Source organism: Anabrus simplex, chromosome 3 (assembly GCF_040414725.1).
Source record: "Anabrus simplex isolate iqAnaSimp1 chromosome 3, ASM4041472v1, whole genome shotgun sequence".
Lineage (NCBI taxonomy): Eukaryota > Metazoa > Arthropoda > Insecta > Orthoptera > Tettigoniidae > Anabrus > Anabrus simplex.
Genome location: NC_090267.1, coordinates 309,848,914 through 309,875,627, shown reverse-complemented (window position 1 = coordinate 309,875,627; position 26,714 = coordinate 309,848,914). Strand labels below are relative to the sequence as shown.

The following is a 26,714-nucleotide window of genomic DNA, read 5'->3' as shown; positions in this document are numbered from 1 at the left end:
TACAACTAATCCACGAAATAGCTAAAAATAATGGATACAAGAAAGAAATGGTCAATACAATTATTCACAAAATCAAATCTCAACCCAAAACCAGATTGACAAAAACAGACAAACCTAAGAAGGATTATGTATTATTTACTTTCAACAACGCACACATATATCCCATAACTAATGTCTTTAAAAATCACAACTTAAAAATAGCGTTCAAAACCACACACAAGAGCACTAACATCCTACACAATACCAAGACAATCAATAGTAATAACAAGTACAATCAATCAGGAGTATACCGCATCAAGTGTAACAATTGTGAGACCACCTATATTGGATTCACCGGTAGAAACTTTACAGTCTGATATAATGAACACTTACACGCTGTAAGACATAATCATTTTTCTGCAATAAGCCAGCACATCGAAGAAAGTAAACACAGTTTCACGAACATCACAAATGACATGAAAATATTAATTGTAAATCCCAAGGGCCCCTTGCTCAATATAACAGAAGAGTTTTATATATCTTTAGATCAGTACGCCAATCCTAATTACAATATAAATGAAATCACAGGAAAAACGAATATTATTTTCAATAAAGCTATCCGCGCCTTAAAAAATGACTTCCTCAAAATAATCAATAAACAGAACATAGCACATGCCATAGAACCGTCGAACGACACGCCCAGCTCTACCCCTACCCCTACAATAGCAACTCTCCCTACCCTTCCGTTCACTCCCCTCACAGAAGCGGACACAAGCCCAAGGCGAACGCAAAGCAGTACACAGTAAGCTCTCAGATCGAACGCAACCCAGCCACGACAACAACAGTATAGTCCTAACGCTCAACGCATACCCATGCGGTATCTTCTGATCTCAAAACTTGGCCCACCCTGGTAATAATGAGGGTTGTCAGCCTGCCCGCCCTAGTGATAATGAGGGTTGTCAGTCGGTTTCTTTCCTCTGGACACAAGGGGCGTGTGTCGTTTAAAAGGCAAGTGAGTGCTGTCAAAAGCAAGGTTGTCATATTTTGCGTCGATTATTTAAACATGTTAACATTTAATTTATATTAAAGTAAAAATATAAATATAAAAACTTGATCATGAACCACAGCACAAACCGATATCGCAGAAGAATTTGTTTTGTGCTTAACCCGTGTGGTGGTCGCAGATGAAGAAAGAAAGAAACAGGAAGAAGGAATTGGCAAATAAACTCGACAAAGACTGAACTTAAATTGATACCAAAGTAGGCCTATATAAATATTAATTTTATGCTGCTAATATCAGTGTCTCGCTTTCAGTAAAGAAAGGAAAAGTACAACAATTTTTTACAATTTGTTTTATGTCGCACCGACACAGATAGGTGTTATGGCGACGATGGACCAGGAAAGGCCTAGGAGTGGGAAGGAAGTGCCGGTGGCCTTAATTAAGGTACTTCCCCAGCATTTGCCTGGTGTGAAAATGGGAAACCACAGAGAACCATCTTCAGAGCTGCTGACAGTGGGGCTTGAACCCATTATCTCCCCGATGCAAGCTCACAGCTGCGCGCTCCTAACCGCACGGCCAAAATCATCAATTTTATTAAAGATAACGCTATTATTGCCACACTTTTTCGGAGTTGAAGGTCCCCTCTTTGATACTTTACTTATAGTTTTCCTGTTAAGTTTCAACATTTTAGCTCGACAGAAATATAACCCTTGTGAACGTTGTTCTTCATAACATATTCGTATGCATTACATACCAGCCGTTGACTTTGCTTACTAAAATTTTTAGTCGCCTTTATTTTCTCCGTGGAACGACTACTACCCGGCTGAGTATCACTCGCGGGCGCGGAACCACTGCTGCTCGGCTGAGTATCACTCTTGGACACGGAACCAGTACTACTCGGTCAAATATCACTGCTACTGGTGGTCGGTTGAGGATCGTTTGCGTGCACTGGCAGATTTAATTCAGGATTTTCTAATGCGATAATTTCCAGGTGTGATTCCCACGGCCTCCACATTACTGCATGAAGCGAAGTGAAAAGCAACACACTTCACGAATATTAATTAACGAAGCAAAGAAATAATCCAAAACTTTCAAACAGCGAGCAAAGCAAGTGTGAATTGTCTGAGCTGAAAAAAGAGACTGACGTCTATTTAACAAGAGGTGCATTGGCAACAGAGCTATGAGGATTTCTGAAGGGGAATGCGAACTTCCGTTTTAAAGCCCACTGCCGTCATAAATCACCCCCTGCTAGGCAAGTGTGTGGCCAGGGAGATCAAACGTTTGCCAAACTGTTTGAATGCCGCTGGTTACGCGTTGCCCGTCACAGCTATAAGTAAGTGCACACACACACACTCTTCAGCTTATAACTCTCTACATACACTTCATTTATCTTTCACAGACAACTATAACACCAGCACACAGATATAGACGAGGAAGGAGCCACCACAATAACCTAACATCAAGAAAAATACACGAGTGACCAAGACCATATCATCTGCTTCCAAACTTAAGGAATAAGACTCCACTCACAGCTGCACATACTTACCTCTGTCTATATGATCAGATTTTGTTAACATCAAAAGCATTTTATCATATAAACACGTGAAGATATCATTTAAGTAAATAATAAAACTTTTTAAGAGACCTACAACATTGCCGACGATTGCAAACACCAAATTATGTACAACCATGGACTCTAAAACGGGAATGAAGATATACGCAAAACATGCACAATCAAATCCATGAAGTGTTTTATGGTCATTATTTTAATGTATTTTAATATGTTCTGGGTATTTTAATATATTTATTGTATTTGTACATACAACTTAGATTTAAGTTTAGGATATATTTTACAGTCAAATTTCTAGTCCTTTATACCCATGTACCTGAAAGTCAAAATTATAATACATAACCAATTCACACTCAACATCGCCAATTTGGACACACTCAGGTATGGTGTTTCCTTACAGCATCTTCCTTTAAACAGGGTAATGTCAATTATTGCTTGATTTATATGTAAAGGTATTTATGTTCAGCTGATGATGACCAATTAGGGTCGAAACCGGTACTGTAAGCTAATTCTTACAATAAACAGTATTGATGAGGTGGAAATCCTTTCTTATCTGTACATGCTTTAAGCAAGGGACGCCTTAACCTTTGCCGAGGTTGATTTAATAGTGCCATATCATATATAGGCTATGATTACGATGGTGTCGTCCCTCCCTAAGGCATTTTATACCTACTGCCAGGTGTTATTCTAGGCCGCTCCACTGGAGTACAGACACCTTCTGTACCCGCTCCTCTGGAGTACAGACGCTACAAGTTTCCCTCTTCCGCCACCAATGCCATACCGAAGATGGCCTTCTCTGCCACCGATGCCATTGGGATCTTCACCCATACCCTGGGCTTGGGCCCTCCACATTTGTGACCCCTGGAGAGAGGGTGTCCCAGTATTTCAAAGCCCCCAGGAACTGGGCTGCCTGTTGGTCTGCGGGTTGTATTGGGTATTTCAACCAGCCCTACTGAATTGTAGGGTCCCCCTATCCACCTCCCGGGGAGTGGGGCTGAGTGAAGTGAAATGAAAAGGTAACGGAAGGAAGAAATTGAGGAAAGGATACACAAGGATACACATTATACTGGAGTGGTGGCCAAAAGGCAATAAACAGAGTGGGACTAGGGGTTAACAGGGTCCTCTGAGGCAGATTTTCTCAGAAAGTTTTGTACTCTCTAGCTGTGTATATTTTCTCACCCTATATTAGTGTTCATATAATATCTTTGCAATTTTCCATTGCACTAATTATGAAAATCAGTAATCAAGCAATTATTATTTTTTATTTGAATACTGTGATTCTTGTGATTGTTTTCATCGCTATTGAGTTTCATTTTGAGAGATTTATCACATTTCTTTTTGTTGTGTGTTTTTTGTAGGTCAGAAAGATGATGTGCTTATAAAAAAATTTGAGAGGTTTGTGTGTGTTCCTTTGCCAGGTGTCTGATGTCTAATTAGTCATATCTCTTTCATTTTGTGCAGAAATCTTACAAGCAATAAGAAATATGCTTCATCACCAAGGTGTTGGTGGTCTTTGGCGGGGCTTAGGTTCAACACTGCTCAGAGATGTACCCTTTTCAGGTAAGAATCAGAGTAAAGCTTCATTTATAAAATAAAATAAAATAAAATAAAATAAAATAAAATAAACCCACATTAAAGTGTGAAATCTTGTAGCATAAAGTGTGCGTGCAGTAAATAGAAAAAAGAAACAGCATTGAAAATTATATATTTGGGGTAATGTAAACTCGCAGTGTAAATTGTATGCAAAAAATATAAATTATTTTAGACTATTTGTTACTGCCTACTCGTATGAGTAAACTTTGCCCACAAATCATGGTAACTTTTTGATTATTTTATCAAGCACACTTTGGATAGTTTCTTAGGCACTACTGACCTTATTGAAAAATATAGGAGTGTTTAATCGCTGACCATGATTGTTGTCATCACTGTCATAATCTTCCTCACCCAACTCCTGCCGAATGCCTTCAGTAATTTCGCTGATGTTCATGGGATCCGTAATAATGATGCTCTTGTCAAGATCTCTGTATTCATCAAACAATGGCCAGTCTCTCAAACTGTTTCGTTCTTCGTCACCACTGAGAGAATCATCATCTTCGTCGCCCGAGTCTTTGCAATAGCCGAATCTTGCTGTACGAAAACAGATCGGTATGGTTAATTGCGATACTCATTGCCATGAAACAGTGATATAATGCATTCACCATTATAGCAGTACAAGTGTTATATCTACGAAGGCTTTTTTTTTTAAACCTCCGATTGCGCAGGTAAAGAACCCCACAAGCTGTGGGAACTGTTCGCGCATGGAAGGTGACTGCGCAAGTCCTACCCTCTACCAGTGGTCACAGCCAACTTCCTCACACCAGTGTGAGCCGAGGTATTGGCACGGAAACATGGCCACTACTATTGACGCTCCCGCGAAATGTGAGGTGCGTAGTGTGATACGTTTCCTTCAAGCAGAACGGAATAGTGCAGCTGACATTCATCAACGAATGAGTCGAGTATACGGTCCAAACGTTATGAGTGATGGTGGTGTGCGTGAATGGTGCAGGAAGTTCAAAGAAGGCTGGACCAATGTTCACGATGAAGGGGGGCAAGGACGCAAGTCTGTCGCTACAGATGACATTGTTCACGAAATTGACCAAGAGGTTCGCAAGAACCGAAGGTTTACTGTAAGCGAGTTGTGTGAGAAATTTTCTGCAGTTTCAAGGTCATCTGTTTACAAGGTCCTAACAGAACACCTGCGTTACAGGAAATTGTGCACCCGATGGGTTCCGAAGATGATGTCTGATGACCACAAAAGTCGCCAGATGGCAGCAGCGTTGACGTTTCTTACCCGTTATGAGGCTGAAGGTGGCGATTTGTTGAAGAAAATTGTGACTTTATTACAAGTATTCCGACAGCCAGAGCCTTACCAAAGATTCATAAGAAGGACATTCCAATACGCCTTATCATAAACTGTAGAAACAGCCCCACCTGTAAAGTATCAAAATTCATTCACGGCTTCCTAAAAAAACATTACGTATTCAATAATAAACATCCTTTAAAAAATTCATTCACTTTTTGCAAAATTTTAAACAAGTTCAAGCTGCGACCCAATCACTCAATGTGCTCCTATGACGTCATAAATATGTACCCAAACATCCCTACCAAAGAAACTGTAAGAATCATTGGTGATAATATCAATAAACACAGCGGCCTTAGTAAGATGGAAATTGAAGAATTCATGAAGATATTAAATTTTGTCTTAAGCAACAACTTTTTCTCTTTCAATGGAAAGTTTTACCAACAAACAGGCTTAGCGATGGGCGACCCTCTTTCTGGCATCTTAGCAGACATTTATATGGACACAATAGAACACACAAAAATTATAACACAAATAAAAGGCGTATGTTTATGGCTGAGATTTGTAGATGATACTTTCATAATTTTCGACAAAAATGTCACTAATAGTAACGAGTTCTTGGAGTCCCTAAACAAAATTGACCCCAATGTTAAGTTTACTAAAGAGGATGAGGTTAGGAACTCATTAAACTTTTTGGACTTAACTGTTACACGCGGACATAATACCTTCGATTGTCAAATATACAGGAAACCTACACACTCTCCCTTAACTATTATGAATTCATCCCTACACCCCAAGTCCCAAAAACAAGCCTCTTTCTATAATTTAATTTATAGAGCTTTAAAAATTCCTCTTTCTCCCAACAATTTAAAAATTGAACTGAAGTACATAAGGAATCTTGCTCAACTCAACGGGTTTAAAATAGATATGGTCAACCGTTTGATTAATAAAATCAAAATTAAATTGTCCACTAACCTCGTCCCAGAAAAACCTAAAAAAACTAGTTTCGCCACATTTACATATAACAACCCAGCCGTCCATCAGATCGCAAATACTTTAAAGAAGCACAATATAGCCTTCAGGACAGTTAACACCAATCGAAACATATTTTTTAACCACAACAAGGTCAATCACAATAGCAACCATTATTCAAGGTCCGGCATATATAAACTAACATGTACACAATGTGATTTTTCTTATATCGGACAGACTGGCCGGAGCTTTAACACAAGATATCTGGAACATTATAACGCTCAAAAACACAATAAGTACTCAGCGATGAGCCAACATATGAGAGAAACGGGCCATCACTTTACATCCATAGAGAAAGATCTTACCATCATTAGAAGCATAGGTAAAGGGAAATTAATGAATGAACTGGAAAATCTACACATCTTTCTAGACCAAACCTACAATAAAAATAAAAATCTCAACGACGTCAATGAAATTAAAAATCCTTTGTACGAATTAACACCTAGATTAATTAATATCATGAATTCAGATCAAAACAAAATCCCTCAATTATTTAAATCTCCACACTCAAATGCTTCATCCACCATGCCAAAAGTTAAACCCGCCCATATCGCTTCTAGAAACTCCCCTCCAGCAACAGCACACACGCCCATTGACCAGCCTACCCCCACTCTCCCTCCATGCCCCGCCCCTCCATTACCGCACCAGTACAACACCAGGAGTAGAAATGTTGATAAGACAGGCGCTGCCGGAACAGACAGGTCCATCTAGTATTAATTGAACAAGTAAGTCAATTTACAGTTAAGAGGTATTAATTTATTACATTTTATCACAACGCGTGCTATAAATTTTTAATTCACTATTACTTTTCTACTTCATTACAGATATTCTTAAGATCCCTCCCAAAGACCAAGCAACACATCAACGGGAACAATATTCACACAAGACTGTATCAAGTGTCCAGGATGTTCCTTCTCAATTAAGCAGCAGCCTAAAACTATGAAACAGCTTATTATTGTACTCTTGTCAATTCCTTGATGTTACATGAGACCCAAAGTCAAGACGCTAACAGTTTCATTCACAACGTTCTTGACCAGTCTACCTACAACAATCGGTTTTTTAAATCTCCACTTGTGCATGACAACACATTTAAATATTAGTTACGTCAAGAACATGAAAATGAAAATCGTGTGTCAAATAAGCCCCAGTTTTAATACCACCCTTTCTCAAGACTTATGATAAAAAAGAAGATCCGTTTCATTTTATTTTTATTTTTGAACATTTTAAGTTAACCAGAATAGAACTGCCAAGTTAAAACACATTTAATTTAAATTTATATTTTCAATCTTGACCAACCTACAAGCAACAATCAGTTCAAATCTCCACTTATTGTTGATGACACATCCTGTCACCAGACGCGGTATGTCAAGAACTTAATATGATATAGGGGTCACATAAACCCCGATATGTAACCCTCTTTACCAAAAAGAAGATCCATTTTAGTTTTGGACATTTTTCATATTAGATAGATTAGAAAAAAGAAAAAAAAAACTTAACTGATTAACTTATGTTACCCATCTTAAGAGTTCATTAATGTTTATATTTATTGTATATAATGTATATATTGTGTATAGTGTATATATTGGTATGTTTATATTGGTTTAAAAGGTCCCAAACCTTGACCTAAAGGTTGTTTACAGGCTGAAGATGCCCAAAATAATGGGTGAAACATGTACCTGACCTAAATAAGTCTACATAAAATCATGTAGATAATAACCACATTAAACGTGGAAAGTATTGAATAGGTGGTTTTTTTATTAAATAACCCTTGATATCTATGCCTAAAATTGTGACTGGCGATGAAACTTGGGTTTTGTACATCACCACCGAAACAAAACAACAATCACATCAATGGATGCACACGCACTCACCAAACAAACCAAAGAAGTTTAAGCAAACCTTCAACGAAAGGAAGATGATGGCTGCAGTCTTTTGGGATCAAAAGGGTGTGTTGCTTGTTGAGTTCATGGAACGGGGGTCTACAATCAATGCAGCTGTTTATTGCCAGACTTTACGACGACTGCGGAGGGCCGTACAGAACAAACAACGAGGCATGCTGATGTCTGGAATCCTCTTCATTCATGGCAACACACGCCCTCACAGTGCTCGTGTCACCCAACAACTTCTGCAGGAGGAATTTCGGTGGGACTTTTTGACCACCTACCGTACAGTCTCGATTTAGCGCCGAGTGACTTCCACCTCTTCCCGGGACTGAAAAAGTGGCTGGGAGGGCAGAGGTTCCAGGAGGATGAAGATCTTCAAACCAACGTTCGGGCCTATCTGAACTCACTGGCGGCAACATACTGTGCAGAGGGGATCGAAAAGCTTGGCCACAGGTATGACAAATGCCTCAACCTTCATGGTGATTATGTTGAAAAGTAACCACATTTGTACCTAACATTTGGTAATAAATTCATTTGGATAAGTGCACTTGTCTTTCATTTATGACCCTCCGGAGGTTGAAAAAAAAAGAAGAAAAAAACGCCCTCGTGTGTGTGTGTGTATATATATATATATATATATATATATATATATATAAAGTAAGAGTTTCATCTGTACATTGCTTAGAATTTGAAAATAATGGTATTTCTATATCCGTCATGTCCATAGTAACAAGGAAATGCACTTTTTACTTTTCCGTAATTTCTGTCTGTCTCTGTCTGTATGTTACACGCATCACGAGAAAACGGCTGAAGAATTTAATGAAAATCGGTATGTGAAGTCGGGGGATGAGCCACTACAATCTAGGCTATAAATCATTTTACTCACGCTGAGTGAAATGGTAGTTAGGGAAAGGCCTAAAATTGAATTCTCAAATATTTATATTATTAGTGGTCCTATCGATAAATACTACATAACTAAAGTTATATAGAATTAAATTTCTGATCATTCATGTCATACATTGTTACCGTACTGCCTTTGATAACACAGATATTCATGAATTTGTATTTTTGTTGCCAAGTCCACATCAACGCTGAGCCACGAGAAAATGGGTTAACAGAATTTAATGAAAGTCGTTATATAGAGTCGGGGAAAAAGAAACTACAGTCTAAGTTATGAACAATTTTATTCACCCGGTATGAAATTGTAGTTTAGGGGAGGGAGCCTAAAATTTAATTTTTAAATACTTATGTTATTGGTCCTATCGAAAAGTACTACATAACAAAAGTTATAGAGAATACAATTTTACTGTACCAACTATGATAAGAGTGGTATTTCAGAGTCGGAAGAAAACTAAATGTATGTGAAGGCCTACAACATTGAAAGTGCATAACATTGATCAACTATAACATTACATTGACCATTGTTTATGGTGGTGTTCTTTGTCTCTTATGCTGTCACTCAACTTTGATAGATGGGATTACTGATGCGTAGCGAGTATAACAGCCTGACTGAGTATAGGCGGGAAATTGCTGGGGAGTTCGAAAACTTTCTTCTTTAGCATGTCATTCTTCTGGTTCATACATTTTCTGATACCGTACTGCTGGTATGTAACTCACTGGTTCATCATAGTATTCCAGCTATTCGATCCCTACTCTGACGCGCTGTTTTGAATGAGCAGTGTGCACTCTTAAGGCAGAGGCTCCCTTAGTAGTAGTAGTGATAGTATGACCTGGTCTAGAATTACAATTTAGGCATATTCCTAATTTTTGCATAACAGTTCATTAAATAACTCAAAATTCAACCCTGAAAAGAGCTGTTTCTTTAAAAGAGCTTCTTCCTCTTCACTTTTATTAAATCCTACATTCATTTTATTCAAAATTATCAGTGAAGAGTGGGTTTCTCCTCTGGCTTGGAGGAAAAAATTGCCTCCAAGTCAGATATATTTTTCCGCCGCCAGTGTAGTGAATGGAGATTTTCTGACTCATCGGGTACTCCTAGGAAACAGATTGGTAAAAGGGCATAGTTTTTGCCCTGGGACTCTCCGCTATTCGACCCCTCCCGAAAAATGACTAAGAGTGTTCACGAATCATGGCTGTCTGCAGCCTGGTCATTCGAGCTCTGGAACTTTGGACTGTTAGATCGGCAGCGTAGTACAAGTTCGTTAAAAGTGAGAAAATGTGTGATGTGAAATCATTGCTCTTACTCGCGCTATTCCCACTGACGTCATTGTAATGATGTATGTTCATTTCAGTTGGGAAAACCACTAAGACAGTCTTTCTGAGGATGTAAAAAGGCAGGTGGAGAGTGAGTGTCTGCCATTATAAGGCAATTCCTCAACCTGATTGTGACTGATGGTAGGCAAGCGGGCCTACCATTACAATGAAAATTTCCTAACGCAGTCTTCGTATGAGAAAAGACGTTTGGTGATTTCTCTGCAGCGCTTCTAGGGTAACGTTAAGAGCTATGCTCACAACATGTACTCTACCTAATCTGGAATTCTGTATACAGTGTAGAATTCCATAGCGAAGCACGGGTACATCAGCTAGTATTTCTATAATTTTGGCACTACAGTTACTGTATTTTCAAGTATATTTATTTAAATTTGTTTTTCAGTTACTTTGTGAATGATCCTACCTATGAGAACCTAGTCAACACTTAATCACATACAGACTAAACATGGAGTATGTGTGGACCTTCTACTCAAATGGGGGAAAAAAAATAAAGTTCTTCTCCCGAGTGTGAATGTGGGACTGATAAACTGTTTAGTAAATCATTCAGGAGTGTTTCATAATGTGCCTATGCTAAGACACAAAAGACTTCCTCTTTTTCACACCTTATGCTAAACATCCCAGCTTTATAAATTTTCCTACAGCTCTCTCTTTAACATTTTGCTGTATATCGCACCGACACAGATAGGTCTTATGGTGACGATGGAATAGGCTAGGAATAGAAAGGAAGTGGCCATGGCCTTAATTAAGGTACAGCCCCAGCATTTGCCTGGTGTGAAAATGGGAACAACAGAAAACACTCTTCAGGGCTGCTGACAGTGTGGTCTGGACCCACTATCTTCCGAATGCAAGCTAACAGCTGTGTGACCTAACTGCTTGGCCAACTCGTTCTGTTTTTCTACAGTTAAAGGAGGCAGCTTTTCTGTTCTGTCACTGTTTATGCATAGTGGCACTGTCACACATTCCTTACTGTGTTTCCTGCCATGACAATTCTCACCTTTGAATGCCATTGTTCGGTCAGACATTAAATGAAAAGACCTGTCTTGTCAACATCAAATATGTCCTTAAAGGCATACTGGGATGTAATTTCCTTCAGTCGACCTCGTTTCCACTTGCATACAGTATTATTGTCTGCACTTTTACTTTCACCACACATGCGCTTGCACCAATCTCATGAAAATGACGTTTTTCCAGTCATTCAACTGGGTCAGGAATGGAACGAATGAAGCCCCCATCTAGTAGCGAGAATAGGAATTGTGCCGGCTGCCAAAGCCTGTCGCACTCCTATGGGGCAATGATTAATGACTGACAGATGAAATGAAATGATGGTGGAGAGAGTTGCTGGAATGAAATAGTCCAGGGAAAACCGGAGTACCCAGAAAAAACCCGTCCCGCCTCCGCTTTGTCCAGCACAAATCTCACACGGAGTAATAATAATGTTATTGGCTTTACGTCCCACTAACTACTTTTATGGTTCTTGGAGATGCTAAGGTGCCGGAATATAGTTCTTTTACGTGCCAATAAATCTACCGACACGAGTCTGACATGTTTGAGCATTTTCATACACCACCAGACTGAGTCAGGATCAAACCCACCAAGTTGGGGTTAGAAGGGAAGTGCTTCAACCGTCTAAGCCACTCAGCCCGGCAAATCTCACATGGAATTACCAAGATTTGAACCACGGAACCCTGCGATGAGAGGTCGGTGCGCTGCAGCCTGAGCTATGGAGGCTCTGCGCCAATCACATGCCTAATCGTAAATTTATGTTGCCATCCCAATTGAATCTAAAAATCTTCTATACTAAGCCTGGTCACTAGTTCAGTTGCTTTTCTTTTAGCATTAGTTTCTGCGAAACAGCTGCAAGAAAATAATGCCATGTGATACGATTTCTCAGCTTACTCTATCTAATGCCCAGGTGCGTCAACCTCGGTTATGACTTAACCATGGTAAAATGGATACCTTACCATGGGTAAGTTGAATTTCTGTTGCATCAAGCCTGGTTTTGAAATTTGTCACATTTTACCGCAGTTAAAATTTAACTGGTCGTGAGTGAGTGGTTAAGCAGCTAACCGAGGCTTTAATGCCGATGTGTACTACATAACCTTACAAGTAAGTAGTATATTACGTGCATCGAAAGTATCATGATCTGATTTAAAAGTCTACCGGTTGTGAGCGATACAAACTCACATTGCATGCATCCAAAGTGCCGTGATCTTATCGTTAAAATGGATTTGGCATCACATATCCTATATCTATAGTATCTTGAAGATGATGAACAGAGAGAAAGAGACTGTGGCATCCTTGTTACAATTAATAGGTGACCAACTCGAGTTCCCAACTCATAGAAATAATCCTGTTTTGCTAAGAAGTAATCTAAGTGAGCATTTCAGTTTCAAATGCACTAAAATTTGGTGCTCTCGTTTGTCCTTCCTTTTCCATATTGGCTGATAGTGATAAACTAAACTAACCTAACGTAATGATACAAAATGAATTAATCTTAGAAATAAAGGGCTGTAATAGAAGATATGGTAAAAATGACAACAGTGATTCTGACAAGGAGAATATTGATTATAAAACCTTTTTATACAAGTGTCTATTAAGGATTTTTTTTTTTGGACCAAGGTGTAAGCTCACTGCTTACACCTCATAATATTCTTGCACGTTGGGCTAAGAATTTCACCGAGGTTTTGAATCCAAGTATGTAGAGCAATGATCTTGTTTATATAGATTCACTTCCATCTTTGACTATTTTAGGTGAGCTCCCAACCCTGGCATAGTTTGATTGTGTTGTGGTTTGTATGATATACCTGTCAACTTTTACATTTTGTCCATAAAATTTATGGAAAGACAGTGTGTTTTACATTTTTGGATGAACTATAATATTTTACAATTTTACGTTCCAAGGTCCTCTTCTTAAAATTCATCCCAGAACAAGCTTCCACATGCCGCCAATACACGCTGTGTGACCGGCGAATATTCGATACATCGTTCTGATTTATATTCATCCTGACCGTTACAGTCTTCGACTGGGAATATGGGATGCATCCTGAATCCCTGTCGATTGATATCTATTTGTAGAGACTGGCTCTTGGATAACCGTACGCTTGTTCTTTGCATTGATTCATTCTATAACATAATTTACTATCCTGAATAAAAAACAGTTTGTTTCTCCTTCACCATCAATTAAAAAGCATAGGTTATGTTATAGTTACGAAAAAAAACATGTGAATTATGTTCGTCGCTAATGTGCTTCATATATATTGCCACTTATTGCGAAGCTGAGGTTACGTAGTTGTGGAGTAACATGAATTGTGTTCATTGCTTATCTTGTCTTATGATTGTTGTTTATCAGTAATCATGATTAAATCTATGAAAAAACATCATCTGGTGTTTAGGGATCCCTATGCTTTGAGTTTCCTATGTATACTGAAATCGAGAAAAGGTGACAAATCAGCGTTTTGTACCATATGCTCTTGTGATATTAACATAGCACATGCCGGCAAAAATGAACTGATTAATCATGTAAAGTGTGTTAAAACATCTTGGTAATTTGAAATCTAAGGAAGAAAATCAGAAAATTAACAGGTTTTTTTTTTTTTTGCCAAAGCTGGAGATAATGTTTACAATGTAATAAAGACCGAGTGTTTGTTTACTTTTTCTTTTTAGTGGAATACAACATTCCATTGAGTGCAGCTGATCATGCAGGAGGTTTGTTCAGAAAGATGTTTCCTACGTTGGAAATCGCAGAAAGCATTGTAATGGTTATAGCGTCTGCCATGCCAACTTGCTACGGGCCGAGCTCGTCATCCATCGCCCCACCCCCCTTACGCTCGACCGCGCCAATCGCGAGCAACACTTAAGCGCTGGGCCAGCCCTTCTCCCTTCTATCCGTGGTCGTGCTGCATGGGACGACAGAAATTACTCGACTATTAATCTGGAGTGTTCCATCTCACGAGGTTCCTGGATCCATCGAGCATCCGACCAATTCTAGAAGGGCCAGCACAGGTATATAAGAAAGGAACGACCTGCCTGGAGTTAGTGAGTGAGTGAGAGCGAGATTGAGTTCGCTGGAGTGCAGTCAGCGATGGCCTGGGAGAGTGCAGCCTCATGGAGTATCTGCCTGTTGGAGCCGAGGACTCGTTCCTGTTTCACTGACGTCGTGTGTGTGAGTCCCTGGGGGGGGCGGCTGCTGAGAAGAACCTTGGGCGTTCAGAGCAGCGCAAAGGGAACACTGGGTGACACCGTGTGCAGACTGCGAACGGAGTTCGCCGGATTGAGTGAACAGCGGATACTATCCCAACCTGTGTGAATTGCCGTTATTATCGAACTAGCATGCTACAGTGCGGACTGACAGTGAAGGAGAGAACGTGTAGCCGTGCTATGGGGAACCTTGTGTGTGAATGTAGAACTGTGTAGCGTGAGAACAGGAGAAACTAAGAGAGAGAGCGCAAACCGTGTAAGTGTGTAACCGTGTACTTGTGTAAGTTGTAAGCTCGGCTATCGTGTGTGTGTGTGTGTGTAAATCTGTAATTGTAGTGTTTAGTTAATAAATCCTAGAAATAGGACGCTGCCAGGTTCTGTACTCATTTATTTCTTTATCTATCCCGCCAACATGTTACAGTATGGTTGTGGTCGCTCAAAAACAGCGCGTGTCCTAAACGAAATGGTGCGCACTGCAATACAGGACATTGTTACTTGTTTACAGAATAGTCCATTTTCTTTGTTGACAGATGGAAGCAATGATATCGATTCCAAGTTGTATCCCATAGTGACTTTTTATAATGTTGCTCGAGAAAGTATTATAAGCCCTGTTTTATTGGTACCAGCATTGGAAGGGGATTCAACAGGGTGCAACATAGGAAAACTGCTATTGTCACAGTTGTAATAAAATAACGTGCCAGTTAAGAACTGTCTGCCATTCTGTTCTGACAATGCTCCTGTTATGATTGGACAGAAAAATGGAGTTGTAGCAGTTTTGAAAGAAGCTCATCAGGATATTTTTGGTATTGATTGCAGCTCCCATCTAATTAATTTAGCTGCTGAAAAAGCTGCTGCAACTTTAACAGTTAGAATTGATAAAATTCTTGTTGATATTTTCTATTACTTGGAGAAGAGTGCCAAAAGAAAAGAACGTCTTCAGAAATTTCAAAGTACGTATGGAAAAGAAACAAAGAGGTTGTTGAAGCATGTCTGCACAAGATGGTTATCCCTGGTGTTTAGACAGTATTAGATCAGTGGGATCCACTTCTTTCATTTTTTAAGGATGAGGTGGTAGTGTGTGCTCCAAATATTTCAACCATATTTTTTTAATTTTATTTTTTACTGTTCTCACAATAGATCTGATGACAAACAAATGAAGAGAGTGTGTGATTCAACCTCCTCCTCCTCATCTTTGCCAAACGAATGGCATGTTCTTCCGAACGTGACTCACCTATTCTCAGAAACTTGAATCCCACTACATCTCTTGAAGAAAAGCTGTTTATGTTTCTTTCCTCTGAAATAAACAGGACATTTTGCACTTTTTTACATTTCAGAAGATCAGTACTGTCCTTCAGAGTGCTTCCCTACATATCTATGTACTGTTTGAATTAATGATGGATCTATTGAAACAGATGCTCACCAAGTTTGTCAAGCCAAGTGTAGTTAAACGGTCTGCATTGCTTGATGTCCTGTATCACCCAGTCCAGAATGAGAAGGATGATGATGAACTGGTAAATGGCATTCAAACCTCAAACTTGGTTAAGGTGGTACAAGATGAAGACAAATCTCTGTTTTTCTCATCAGTCAGAAACTATTTCTGTGCAGCCTGTGACATGATTAACAAGTTTCCTTTTAAAAACAATGTGCTAAAACATGTACAGGTTGTTAAAATTGATGCCACTGAAGAAGCACAGTAGTCTTCTGTTAATTTTTTTTTTTGGAGAAGTTTCCTGTTATTTTGTGTAAAAGATAAAATAAAACAAGAAATGATGCTGTGAATGAAGTCCAAAGCCAGTTTGCGGCTCTTCAGATAGATGACTTATCTAGTGTTGTAAGTAACCAAGCTACAAATGATTCAAAATGGGCACAGTTGTTGAATATCTGTGGAGCTGATGGACATGATAAATATGACAGGATCCCTAGATTCTGTCTGTTCTTACCATATCACATAGTAATGCAGAGTGTGAACAAATTTTTAGCTTGATTAAGAACAGGTCACAGTTCAGTTCATCTATGTCCGGTGGAACTCTGGAAGCCATTTCCATTTTGAAGACCAGAAGTTCTGAAGCATGTTATAAAACATGTATTCTATTGACTTTCTGAAGAAAACAAAGCAAGCCACAACTTTAGCTGTTAAATCAGAATGAAGATGTGGATTTGATGGTGCAAGTAATATAAGTAACTTGGGTGCATATATCAATCAATCAATACTGATCTGCATTTAGGGCAGTCGCCCAGGTGGCAGATTCCCTATCTGTTGCTTTCCTAGCCTTTTCCGAAATGATTTCAAAGAAATTGGAAATTTATTGAACATCTCCCTTGGTAAGTTATTCCAATCCCTAACTCCCCTTCCTATAAATGAATATTTGCCCCAGTTTGTCCTCTTGAATTCCAACTTTATCTTCATATTGTGATCTTTCCTACTTTTATAGACGCCATTCAAACTTATTCGTCTACTAATGTCATTCCACGCCATCTCTCCGCTGACAGCTCGGAACATACCACTTAGTCGAGCAGCTCTTCTTCTTTCTCTCAATTCTTCCCAACCCAAACATTGCAACATTTTTGTAACGCTACTCTTTTGTCAGAAATCACCCAGAACAAATCGAGCTGCTTTTCTTTGGATTTTTTCCAGTTCTTGAATCAGGTAATCCTGGTGAGTGTCCCATACACTGGAACCATACTCTAGTTGGGGTCTTACCAGAGACTTATATGCACTCTCCTTTACATCCTTACTACAACCCCTAAACACCCTCATAACCATGAGCAGAGATCGGTACCCTTTATTTACAATCCCATTTATGTGATTACCCCAGTGAAGATCTTTCCTTATATTAACACCTAGATACTTACAATGATCCCCAAAAGGAACTTTCACCCCATCAACGCAGTAATTAAAACTGAGAGGACTTTTCCTATTTGTGAAACTCACAACCTGACTTTTAGCCCCGTTTATCAACATACCATTGCCTGCTGTCCATCTCACAATATTTTCGAGGTCACGCTGCAGTTGCTCACAATCTTGTAACTTATTTATCACTCTATAGAGAATAACATCATCCGCAGAAAGCCTTACCTCCGATTCCACTCCTTTACTCATATCATTTATATATATAAGAAAACATAAAGGTCTGATAACACTGCCGTGAGGAACTCCCCTCTCGACTATTACAGGGTCAGACAAAGCTTCACCTACTCTAACTCTCTGAGATCTATTTTCTAGAAATATAGCAACCCATTCAGTCACTCTTTTGTCTAGTCCAATTGCACTCATTTTTGCCAGTAGTCTCCCATGATCCACCCTATCAAATGCTTTAGACATGTCAGTCGCGATACAGTCCATTTGACCTCCAGAATCCAAGATATCTGCTATATCTTGCTGGAATCCTACAAGTTGAGCTTCAGTGGAATAACCTTTCCTAAAACCGAATTGCCTTCTATCGAACCAGTTATTAATTTCACAAACATGTCTAATATAATCAGAAAGAATGCCTTCCCAAAGCTTACATACAATGCATGTCAAACTTACTGGCCTGTAATTTTCAGCTTTATGTCTATCACCCTTTCCTTTATACACAGGGGCTACTATAGCAACTCTCCATTCATCTGGTATAGCTCCTTCGGCCAAACAATAATCAAATAAGTACTTCAGATATGGTACTATATCCCAACCCATTGTCTTTAGTATATCCCCAGAAATCTGATCAATTCCAGCCGCTTTTCTAGTTTTCAACTTTTGTATCTTATTGTAAATGTCATTGTTATCATATGTAAATTTTATTACTTCTTTGGCCTTAATCTCTTCCTCTATCTCGACATTATCCTTGTAACCAACAATCTTTACATACTGCTGACTGAATACTTCTGCCTTTTGAAGATCCTCACATACACACTCCCCTTGTTCATTAATTATTCCTGGAATGTCCTTCTTGGAACCTGTTTCTGCCTTAAAATACCTATACATACCCTTCCATTTTTCACTAAAATTTGTATGACTGCCAATTATCCTTGCCATCATGTTATCCTTCGCTGCCTTCTTTGCTAGATTCAATTTTCTAGTAAGTTCCTTCAATTTCTCCTTACTTCCACAGCCATTTCTAACTCTAATTGACCACAAGTACAAAATTAGAAGGAATTTTAGCAGAAGCGATTGGGGTAAATTTTCTTTCATTGGGAAGGGCGTGAAGGAGTGGAACAGTTTACCAGGGGTAGTGTTTGATCCTTTTCCAAAATCTGTACAGATATTCAAGAAGAGAATAAACAACAACAGAGATAATAAATTAAATGTTAGAGGGCATTCGACCAGTGCAGGATATTGTAAATAATAAATGTGTGTGATTAAATTAATTCCATCCCCTGGTCTAAGGTGTTTGGACAGCCCAAGTAGGGGACTGCCTGTAGGGGTGAAGTACAGTGGGGACATCGAGGGCCCTGGGACCGCTACGGTAGCTGTGAAGGCCCTTCAGGAACTCTGAAAAGTGGTGGCAAAAGGGGCTCTGGTTAAGACGCAGCAGGTCGTTATGCTACTTAGGTTCCAAAATGGGTAAAATATAAATATGTAAATAAATTCAATGTTAATTTTAATCTTATACCAGTTGTATAGTATTATTAGAAGTAATTTCACATACCGTACTGTATATGAGTTGACTATGTTTGTAAGATATTATAAGTAGAATTTTGTAAACAATATAAATTTATTAAGGATGATGTGTGTGTTTAATAGAAAAAATTATTAGCGTAAATTGTATAATATTGTATTCTAGGAAAATTTTCTTCGTCTCCTGTTAATTTAAAATTTAGTGCTTGACAATAATGTATTTTAGTGTACCATTTGCCACCGAGGTAGACACCTCATTTGCAAATAAAGAGATTTTGATTTTGATTTTGATGTGAGATGGTGTAAATAACTTGGGTGCATTATTACGTGCAGCAACATACTCTTTACTTCAAAGTTTTAATTCGTTGTGTGTCCAGACAAATTGCATTGTGTAAGTAGATTTCATTGATGCATTTTAAGGATATTTGTGTTAGTTTAACTGAGGTGAAATATTTTGTTCCTTATAATGTCATTGGTTGCATGTAGTGTTTTATATTAATGCTGTTGAACTCATAATTATCTGAAGTGAAAATAATACATGAATTTTGTCGTATTTTACTGCTTTTTGATGCATTGGATTCCCACGTATTTTGATGTACGGGGATTTTGTTGATAGTTCATTTGGAAAGTTGACAAGTATGGTACGAAAAATGGCAAAACACCTGGCTCGGATAGTCTTCCTGCAGAAATATTTAAATTTGGTGGTCTTATATTACCAACAGGCAATGTAACCTAATTTTTGCATGTGTGAGAGACAGGAATGGTACCTCAAGATAGGAAAAATGCCACTATATGCAAATTATAAAGGAAAAGGAGATTGTTCCGATTGTGGGTCATACAGTGGCATGTCACTGTTACTTGTAGCTGGCAAAATCTTGTTGCACTTCATTAACCAGTGTTTCTGTTCGCTTACAGAACAAATCTTACCTGAAAGTCAATGTGGTTTCCATCCAAATTGAGGCACTGTTGATGGTATATTTGTTGTCAAGCAGCTATACGAGAAAAGTCTTGAATAACACTGTGACCTCTGTTTGCTTTGTTGATTTGGAGAAGGCATTTGATCAATTACTATGGACTGTGCTGTGGTTGAGTCTTGAAAAAGTTGGATGCCCAGGGCAGATTGTGTACATCGTGCACCAGTTCCATGATGTCATGAAGTCCCGAGTTCACCATGATAGCAGCTTCACAGACCAGTTCCAATTTACTAGTGGCAGGAATGTGTTATGCCCCTACATTCTTTGTATTATACTTTGCAACTCTGATGAATGATTCACTTCAAAACTATAATGATGAGATTGTTTTGAATGTCAGGTCTGACAAAAAAAAAAAAAAAGTCCTCCGATTCTCTATGCCGGCAACATATGCTTCATGGCCGATACAATGGAAAATTTACAACAGTATCTTGACGAACTAGATATTTTGTGTCATAAATTTGGCTTGGTGGGGTGTCTAAGACCATTGTATTGTATTGTATTGAAGCAACCTGCTAGAGGTGCATCTGTAAACGACACTCCTCTACAGCTAGCTAGAAAGCACCTTGAAGAGGCAACATCTTTTCGATACCTGGAAAATATGATTCGCAGTGATAACCAGCTAGAAACTGAGATTACTACTATTGCCTTTGGTAAGCTTAACCAACGAGTTTGGAAATCACTGATTTACATCTAAAGACCTGGTTGGCTGTTTATAAGCCAGTAATCTTGCCTATTCTTTTGTATGCCTCAGAGGCCTATATGAAAAAGATATAAACATTTTAACATTGATGCTTTCATGGCCCATACTTGTACACATGTTTTGGGCTAATGCTGTGTCAAGAAAACAAGGTGAAACTCTTTATATTTCGCAGAGAGCTTTGCTCCGCATCTTCAGTAGAAAATCTTGACTGTTCAGTCTTCTACAATAATGAGGGTTTGAATTTCAGAATATTTTACTGTTGAGGAGGTGACATCTTTTCGATACCTGGAAAGTGTGATTCGTAGTGATAACCAGCTAGAATCCGAGATTGCTGCTATTGCCTTTGATAAGCTCGTGGTATGCTCATTCATTACCAGGTAGCTCAGTGTATGCTAGCACAGCGCTCCAAGTGGGAGCTGATAATAACATTAAGCTCCAATTAAGATGTTCTATCACACCGTGTGTGCATGAGGAGTAACAGAGAGGACATCAGACGAATCAGGGACGAAGTGGTAGAAGAAATAAATGAGGCGTCTAGTATCAAAACCGGCCAAGTCACAAAATTTACGAAAATGAGTTAAGGTTATCAATTTGAAGTAGAAGTATAGCACTATCAGGTGAAACAAGAATATGCTTTAAAATCGTCCATGTCTCCATGTTATAGAGCATTGAATTCTCAGTCGTGCAACAGAATCGGCCAAGTCATGCAGCCAGTGAATTCAAAACCAGCCAAGTCAAGGAACGAGCGACAATCTTCATGATGCAGCATTATTGTCTGGAATCTTGTGTTGTTACATTAAGCAACAATGTGATAATATCAGTAGGAAAAATCGTTCCTTGTAATGTATATTCTTTGAAGTCATAATATTTTGTTTTTTGTTCGTTTGCAACACTGATCTACGTATTCGCGGGCTTCTTACCGTCATTGGCGCCAAAGCAATCATATTTCCGGTGTGCTCTTTTTTTGTCATTACTGTGTGCTGTAACGTGGATATTGTTCCGAGTGGTGAACTGAAAGATTTACTTTCATACTGTGTGAAATTGTACAAAATTGTAACAAAAACGGCCAAGTCAAAATTTAAATTAACAAAAAAGATGCTTTAATTATGAGTTAGATTTCTCAAAACAGCGGAACTTAAATATTAAACCATCAAGGATATAACTGTGAAAAAAAATATTTTCTGACCATCATTGCTTTGTCTCTACAGGTTTTTCGTCCATATTGAAAAATATGACTTGAGTGACTTGGCCGGTTTTGATACTAGACGCCTCAAATAGAAACTAATAAAATAAAATGCAATAAGACACCAGGATTGAATAGAACAGAGCTGAAGAATGGAAAGAAAGTATGTGGAGAACAGAGCTGAAGAATGGAAAGAAAGTATGTGGAGAAAACCAGAGGATGATAATAATGTGAGACGGTGTGAGAGTTGGCGGGGAGCATAACCTTTGTACACTGATTATGAAAGTATGACATTAACACATAACACATACTGGGAATGAACCATCTGGTGATGATGAACATACACATTTGGAAAACACCAAAATGAAATAACAATATAGAACAGGGAAAAGAACTTCCTACATGAATCTTTAATGGTCCGGGAGATAGTGGGTTCGAACCCCACTGTCGGCAGCCCTGAAGATGGTTTTCCATGGTTTCCCATTTTCACACCAGGCAAATGGTGGGGCAGTGCCGTAATTAAGGCCATGACCACTTTTTTCCCATTCCTAGGCCTTTCCTGTCCCATCGTTGCCATAAGACCTATCTGTGTCAGTGCAACGTAAAGCAAAATAGCGAGAAAAAAATCTTTAATGGATGGTGTGATCCTTCTGGGATTACACAGCATTGAAATTTTAAACATAATAATAAATGTTATAAAGAGGAATAATAATTTTCAGACCAGATCAAATAAAATCAAACACTCACGCATGACAAGTACAGGAAAACATCAGAATATAACTACCAGGATAGCCAACATGACAACTAAAGGAATGGAGATTGGAAGCGGTTGGGACCCTACTCGGGCCGTGAGAAGGTATTGTGTTACTGAGAAAACGAAATTAGCGGTGATTCTATTTAAGTACTACATTTACTGAAATGATAACAATTAGAAAATAACATTACAAACGGGGCCATCAGTGGTGCAAGTTAAGGTTAACACAGCAAATTTAGAGAGAGCCATCGTACCAAAAATACAAGCTTCATGGCGGTGAGTTTAAAATAACATACAGAAAAAATTAGAAATATTTTAACCAAATATGTTTAAAAGAAGGAACACATACTCACAAACCACACCTACATGTTAAGACATAAAGAAGGAAAGAAAAGATGAAAATAATTAAAATCTTAACCCAGAGCTCGCTCAGGAAGCAACCTTTTCTAAAACACTTCCGAATAAGGAGCTTATCCTGAACGAGAGTATGCTAAGACGAAACAGCACTACTAGAGGCAAACCCGAGGGAAACTTAAAATTTACGTATTTTATACAATTAAAACCAAGAAAAGGGAAATTAAATGTTTGCATAATTACAACACAATTAATCACGCCAAGAGGAAAAGGGAAATGCCTCCAAAACAAAATTAGTATGACTAGCCTTGAAGACTAAGTCATGTGAAATTAAAATTGGCGAATGGAAGAAATCCCGGGTAAACTCCGGAGGGTAAAGGAAAATTTAAATTGAGAAACTACATTTGAAAGTTAAAAACCCAAAACGTGAACTGAATAGTGCTTACCTCGGAGGGCCGGGAGACCTATCAGGTGGAGGAGACAACTTCTCCCTTCGCTGGTCCAACCAAAAAGACAGTGGGAACAAGCTTAGCTCTGGCCAAGTGGCCAGTGGCCGGAAGTGGTGAAATCGAGAAATAACCAATTAGCGCACCCGCATTTCTTACATTCGCGAATAGGAAGGGGTTTTATTTTGGCCAATGAGGGCCCAGGGAAAACTGATGACCACAAAGCTTCCAGAAATATCCTTTCTGATGCAACAGGAAATCGCTAGAATCATCTTACCAGCACACACATATGCAGCTACACCCTGCCACAAAAGTTCTTACCTTAAATTCAGATGTTTACCGTTATCTGCATAATAAAATTCTTCACAATACCCAAATAAATTTGGAGAATTAGCGGAGTAATTAAACAACCCAAATATCTTCACATACAAATTTTACAGTATTAAACGATTTTAGGCCAGTACTTCTTTTCCCACAGTCCATTTAGTCAGACAAATAAACATATTTTACCAAAACAAATGAACATATTTTACAACTATAACATACTCTACCAAAACAAATGAACATATTTTACAACCACAACATACTTCACCAAAACAAATCAACATATTTTACAATCATAACAGATGACAACCATGTATTGCTTAATCAGCAGTGTCCTGTTCAAATTGTTAGGATTTTTACATATTTCCACAGCTAGCCGTACAATCCTAGACCTTTGTATTTAGTGTGGGTAAGGGCTCGAACATCTTGGAACACAACATCATGACCCGACGATAGGGCGTGTTCAGCTATTGCTGACCTGTCTGGCTGGTTGAGATGGATATTTCTTTGGTGTTCCTTGATGCAAGTCTCAATGGACCGGCATGTTTGGCCAATGTATACCTTGCTGCAGTACAAGGAGTTTTGTACACTCCAGGGTGTAATAGTGGGGACAATTTGTCTTTGCTTTTTCCTAAACTGTGAGCAGTTTTAGTGACGGTGCCAAATACGGTTTTTATATTGTGCTTGCGGAGGACGTTGGCAATTCTGTCTGTGATATTGTGAATGTAAGGCAGGTAGGCAGTTCCCTTCTTCTTTCTGTGAGCTTGGCTTAGTTGTCCCTCTGGGATGTAGGGCTCTATGAATCTGTACATCATTGTAACCATTACCATTGAACATGACGTAATGAAAAACAGCTCTGAACAAAGCAGGGGCATGAGAGGTTTTCTGCAGATTTTTTCATCATTATGCAATTATTGCTTCATAATAATCTGAATGATATATATTATAAATTAGCCTTCGAAAACCATAAAGGTAGTTTAGTAGGATGTAAAGCCAATAGCATCTTTATTGTAAATCAGCTACCATTAGGTAGTCGCTGAATTTTATAAGACACTAGTTCATGTACACGTGTTTTGCTATGGAATTCTACATTATATACAGAATTCTAGGTAAAATCATATTGTGAGTAAGATTTCACTAGATTGCTTTGCTCTTAGTGTGATGCGAGAAACATCACGGGGAGGTTGCCTACACCTTTCCTCATGTAAAGTCTGGGTTGGAGAATTTTCATCATAATGCAGGCCCCCTTGCCTACCTGCCAGTCACAATCAAGGTGTGTTGTTTTCAATAAAATGGCAGGACTCCTTGCTTACTTTCGGTCACACTCGACTTTAGCAGGCTCCCTTGGCTGAATTCTACTGCCTTTCGAATTATGTTGTCCAAGGTTGATGTTAAAGTTAGGTTGTTTAATAAAACTACCTTGTAAACTGCATTTTTCATTCACGCCTATGGCTGCAGAATCACAAGGCTGTTAAGAGAGCTTACATGTGAACAGACTATGCAGTGGACGTATCAAGTTCTCAGGATTGTCTGGGAGAGTAAGGAAGTCCCTGAGGATTGGCAAAAAGGAATAATCATCCCAATTTTCAAGAAAGGTGATTAGAAAGTATTAAAGAACTACAGGGGAATTACTCTGATATCCCATGTTGCTAAGATAATGGAGAGGATACTGGAAAGTAGGATAAGGTTGAAAATCAGATACAGGAAAATCAGTTTGGTTTCTAAAGTGGAAGGTCAACAGTAGAGCCCATTTTCATTATGAGACAATTAATGGAAAAGCAATGGGAGTAGGGGAATGATATGTGATGACATTCATTCACATTGAAAAGGCATATGACAGTGTCCTCAGCACTAAAGTTTGGGACAGTCTGGTGCAAAAAAGAATAGGACAGGGATTAATAAAAATGATCATGGCAATGTACAAGGAATGTTGTAGTTGTGTGCAAACACAGTTGGCAGGACAAATTGGTTCAGAATCACTAGTAGGGTGAAACAGGGAAGTGTTCTATCACCAGTCCTGTTTACAGTAGTAATGAATGACATCATGAGAGCAGCAAAAATAGCATATGGAGGAAGAGAAATGAACATGTTGTTAATTGCAGATTATATTGTGATTTGAGGAGAAGAGGACATGAATGTTGAAGAACAGTTGGATGTGGTGAATGGGAAGATCGAAGAATGTGGATTGAAACTAAGTATAGAAAAGAGTAAAACTCCTATTATGACTAGAGGGGAGAAAGAAGGGAAAGGTCAGATTAGAGTTGCAGACAAGCCCCTGGAAGTAGTGGAGACATTCAAATACCTGGGTAGTGAATTAATGGAGAATGCTCGAATAGATGCTGAAATTAGAAAGAGGATTCAAGCTGGAAGCAGTTTCTATCATAATGTAAGAAACATGTTATGGGACAAATATGTGCCAGTGGAAGCAAAGGAAACTGTAGAAGGTGTATTATGTACCCATAACAACTTACGGAGCAGAAACTTGGACAATGACAAAGAAGGATGAGAGTCGAATACAGGCAGTCGAAATGAAGTTCTTGAGGAGTATGATACAGAAGAGTAGAAGAGACAAAATAAGGAATGAGAAAATCCGGGAAGAAATTGGAATGGAAAAAATTAATTATAGAATAGAGAAGAACTGATTAAGATA

At 38.7% G+C, this 26,714-nt stretch overlaps 1 protein-coding gene across 5 annotated transcripts in view; it reads left to right on the top strand.

Moving 5' to 3' along the window:
• The window catches only part of LOC136866296 (mitochondrial glutathione transporter SLC25A40), a 246,149-nt gene that overhangs the window by 65,881 nt on the left and 153,554 nt on the right, over positions 1–26,714 (top strand). For all 5 annotated transcript variants that reach the window (XM_067143127.2, XM_067143129.2, XM_067143128.2 and 2 more), the window contains exon 4: positions 4,011–4,109. In XM_067143127.2, the coding sequence (XP_066999228.1) occupies positions 4,011–4,109 (99 nt within the window). The remainder of the gene's footprint in view (positions 1–4,010; positions 4,110–26,714) is intronic.